The 4,121-nt window shown below is 39.7% G+C and overlaps 1 protein-coding gene across 2 annotated transcripts in view; it reads right to left on the bottom strand.

Moving 5' to 3' along the window:
- ccny (cyclin Y) overlaps positions 1-2,783 on the bottom strand; it is an 18,825-nt gene extending 16,042 nt beyond the window's left edge. For both annotated transcript variants that reach the window (XM_017031788.2, XM_025054483.1), the window contains exon 1: positions 2,079-2,783. In XM_017031788.2, the coding sequence (XP_016887277.1) occupies positions 2,079-2,232 (154 nt within the window). In that variant the 5' untranslated portion in view covers positions 2,233-2,783. The remainder of the gene's footprint in view (positions 1-2,078) is intronic.
- Between the last annotated feature and the right edge of the window lie 1,338 nt (positions 2,784-4,121).

Genomic DNA, 4,121 nt, shown 5'->3' with positions numbered 1-4,121 from the left:
TTTCCCATTTCCTTACTAATCACTGGGTTTCCTAGATTTTTTGTCAACGGTACATAATTACACACACACACAAAGGACAGTGTGATCGACTGTTAACTACACACGAGATCTGATTAATTACAGACCCGAACATGATTTCTTTTTTTGACATGGTCACATCTGAAGTGTGTGGTTAATTCAGGATGATAGTAAAGGCTGTGTTCAATCACACTCAAGTGTGTGGTTGATGGTTGTTTCCTGTGTAAGGAAAGGAGTAAAACTACCTACCATTATCACATCACCTCCTACTGTAACAGTTTTACTCTCAACCTGTAATATGTCACACACACAGAGATAGAGTGAGAGAGAGAGAGAGAGAGACTAAACTACAGAGTAGCAGTTTGTCTTAGTGCAACTACTATGTAATTCATGGTAGTTGCACCGAAGCTTGGTGTCCACTTCTCTCAGGAATTCTGACAAAAAGAAATCTCTGTTTGTCCTTCTCTGTCAGTTACCAAAAATTTAGAATTGTGCTTCCAGCGCAGACATCCATAGATCTGTTCACTGATGTGTGTCCTTGGCGCTACGGTGTTGCCTAAAAGACGAAATTCATCTCTTAAGTAATTACGGTGTTTTGTCAACTTGTAATTTTCATGGACGTTCTTCCTCTCAAAGACGAGAAGGAAACAAAAACTAAGTAGTGGTGACGCTAAATGACAACAAGGAAATGTATTAATGCATTAGTCAAGCTGTAGAACTTGAAGTTGAAAAAAAACCCAGAAGGGACAAAAAACAATCAACACCAATTTCAGGATAAACTGGAGCAGTAAATGAGGGCAAGATATAACCAGAGCAAAGTTTGTTGGCGAGAAAACACGACATCTGTTCTGTTGACAAATTTAGGACCAAGACTGAGACTAAATCAAAATTGCATTCAAGTATTCATTTACAGTTGAAAACCACTGTTTACTCACAGTTAATAATCTTTGTTAATATAGCACTTGCTGGGAATTAAAAGAGTTGGAGAAACAGGTTTTTTTCCTTAACAGAGCTAAAACAGTAAAAAAAAACCTATCCTGTGTGTATGTGCAACAAGCAGACACATGTGGTCTGCCCAGACAACAGCCACTGATTGCTTGTTACAACAACATGTCAGCATTCACGGTGTTGCCTGAGGCAAGTGTCACATCTCTGGTTTTCCAAAAAAGTTGTCACATCTGTGTAAATGCACAGTGAGAGCGTTTTGAGCAATTCACTTGTTTTTTGTTTTTTTACTTGCAAACGTATTAAACACACTAACAGCACAGAAGAAACCAGGCTTAAACAGAGTGGTTAATGTAAGACTAGACATGGTGTTCCAACATGGCGGCCTAAAAATGTGCTGTGAAGGGGGAAAAGATAAAAAGGGCTAATTGTGTAATGACAAAAACACATTAACATTTTTGTTGTATATACATTATAGTTATAACGTTAGATAAAACGTTATAAAAATGCATGTTTTATTGTAGAATTTTAGATTTGTTTTTAAAGACTTTGGCTCTCTCTCTTCGACACATACCCCCAAAAACACAGAATTACCTTAATTGGAAACTCTAAATTGATCTTTGGTACCTGTGTCTCAGTGGTTCTTTGTCTCTGTATGTGTTTGACAAAGTAATGGACTCTTGAACTGTCCAGGGCATATTCCTGTTTTCCAAACAATCGCTGATTCCAACAACACTGCAAACCTTAGCACAACACCGGACAGGACAGAGCAGTAAAACAGAGCTGAATGAATGAATGCAGTCACAAGTTGTGACATTGCTGCTATGCCATGTAGAAAGAGTGACATACATGAAAACCAAAAAGTTAATTTGGAAAAAAAAATTATAATAAACACACCCAAAATGTGTCCAGTGTGGAGATCTGAAACCTCTTCTTGACATAGAAGAATAGCAAATAACTGATTTATACAAAAACGTGTGGTTTCGATAAGAAGGACGCGAATGTGTTATTATTGCATTATTATTAATACTATTATTATTATTGGGTTTGGTATATATCCTTATCTTCCTGTATTATTAAACAGTTTCTTGATGCATGTTGTCAATTCTTCTTACCATCTATATTTTCTCTGTCACTGATATGCTGAAGGTTGCAGCCCGTATCCTCACGGCTCAGCTCCGGCTCAGGCCGGTAGGTCTCCAGCTTAGAGTGGTTGTTCCTCCGGTGCTTGGGGCTGGAGGACACGCAGCAGGAGGTTGTATTCCCCATGGTGTGAACACAGCGGCCGGCTGTAGAGGCTCGTCTTCACCCAGCAGTGTAGTCTCTCTTCAGCCCTCTGGCTGCGCTGTTAGCGCTGCAACTGGAGAGGAAAAAACGGGGCGGTAACGCGGACAGACAGCGCCGGTGCAAAACTACAGACTGGCCCCAGACTCCTTAAACGTTACATGTCCATTTGTGTCAGTTGAATACACGCTAAGCTGCAGACGCAGAGTCCTTTCTATAAAGCTGACAACATGCTATGGTATGCTAATAAATGAGGAGTAGCCCACAGACCCCTTTCAAATCTCCAGGCAGATAGTGTCTGTATGTCACAGACGTCCAATTCTCTGTCGACTCCCCCGCCTTGTGAATGCCTTCCGACTTCCCCTTTTCCTCATAGAAACATGTTCATTAAATATAACTATAAGACAGCGTTAGATCAATGTGGGAAATTAGATTTTACTTAAATATTCCAGTTCCCAGCGCTACATGGTTGCCATGTACTGTATACTGAAGACTCTTGGTGCTGCTGCTACATCCGCTGCCGTGGTGCCTTCACTTGTAACCAATAGAGTCGGATTTGAACAGATTCTGGATAGACACGTCTGTGCGCTTTCATTTTTCTTTAGCCACGAGGGCAAAAAAAAGTGTTTTTGGAGCAACCAATATCAGGACATTATATTTTTTAAATTATTACCATAGACATGGTGGTATATATACACCGTGTATGGAGTCAATTGTAACGTTTTAACAATCTCTAACTTTTTGATAGAGGTGATTTAAGAAAAATGCAGCGGTAAACGACTGTAGGACCGTTTTTCCGACAGCACTCAAACACACATCAAAACCTGAAGCGCAGTGCTGCTGACGGAAACAGGTTCCGGTTCAGGTGGGTGCTTACTATTCTGTAATAAATTGACAATTATGTCAGTCTCTCAGAGGGACTCAATAAATCAAAACCGACGCCGTTAGGGATAGAAATGATGAAAATCTCGTCTGTTTTCCCACAGACCATTATTAAACAGTTGGCTTCTCTTTCAACTCTTTGATTGATTGATGTGATTTCCCTGCAGTATCAACAAGCCAATAACAAACATATAACACCGACGCATATTGCATTTCACATTAATAAATAAAATAAATTAAGCAGGTGACAAAGCCCCATGCACTGACCAATGAAGTTTTATGCTCACCTCTTTTTGTGAGTGACACAGTAATTTAGTGTTATCTTGACTAGTGTGTGCTTAAGTCAAAGAAGCAATTGCTTTGTCATTGTCAGAGCAACGTGGCTGCTCAAATTAAACCCCCTTGCGCTTTTACAAAAGATTAGCGGAGGTCAATGCAAACAAAGTGAAGTCAAAAGAATTGAATGGCCTCATCCCTTTGAGACCACTTGCATAGAGTGTCAGGCACCGATGTGCACTGTGCTGACCTAGATTATCACCGGTGATGCAGAAGGTTCTAATATGTTCATGAATAACAGGGCTTTTTTCTTTCTTTCTTTTTTTCATAATTACGTTTTACAGTATGATAAGGTGTGATGCTATAGCACAACCTGCTGGTAATACGGAGTAATGTCATTAAGAAAAAATATTGCTATTGCTTTTATAATTTTAACATGAATAAAAGTTAAGGGTTGTTTTTACGCGAATTACTTGATGCGTAGCTCATTCAAGGCCCAAGTTTGAAGAACTCTGCTAACGATTAACATACAGTCAGTAACTCTACAAACATTGACGGAATTTCCTGTTCCCCCTGCACTGCATTCCAGGCAGTTTTGTCTCTATCAAGTGTAGACTACAACCGTGTTTTGTTGTGGACTGGACAGGAATAACGTTTGACAATAGGTCCAGGTGCAGGGCAGGTCTCTGTGGTATTGAATTCTTTCCTTTTATTTG

Source organism: Cynoglossus semilaevis, chromosome 3, assembly GCF_000523025.1.
Source record: "Cynoglossus semilaevis isolate Cse_v1.0 chromosome 3, Cse_v1.0, whole genome shotgun sequence".
Classification (NCBI taxonomy): domain Eukaryota; kingdom Metazoa; phylum Chordata; class Actinopteri; order Pleuronectiformes; family Cynoglossidae; genus Cynoglossus; species Cynoglossus semilaevis.
Note: the sequence above shows the minus strand (reverse complement) of the source record. Positions and strands in the feature narration are given on the sequence as shown.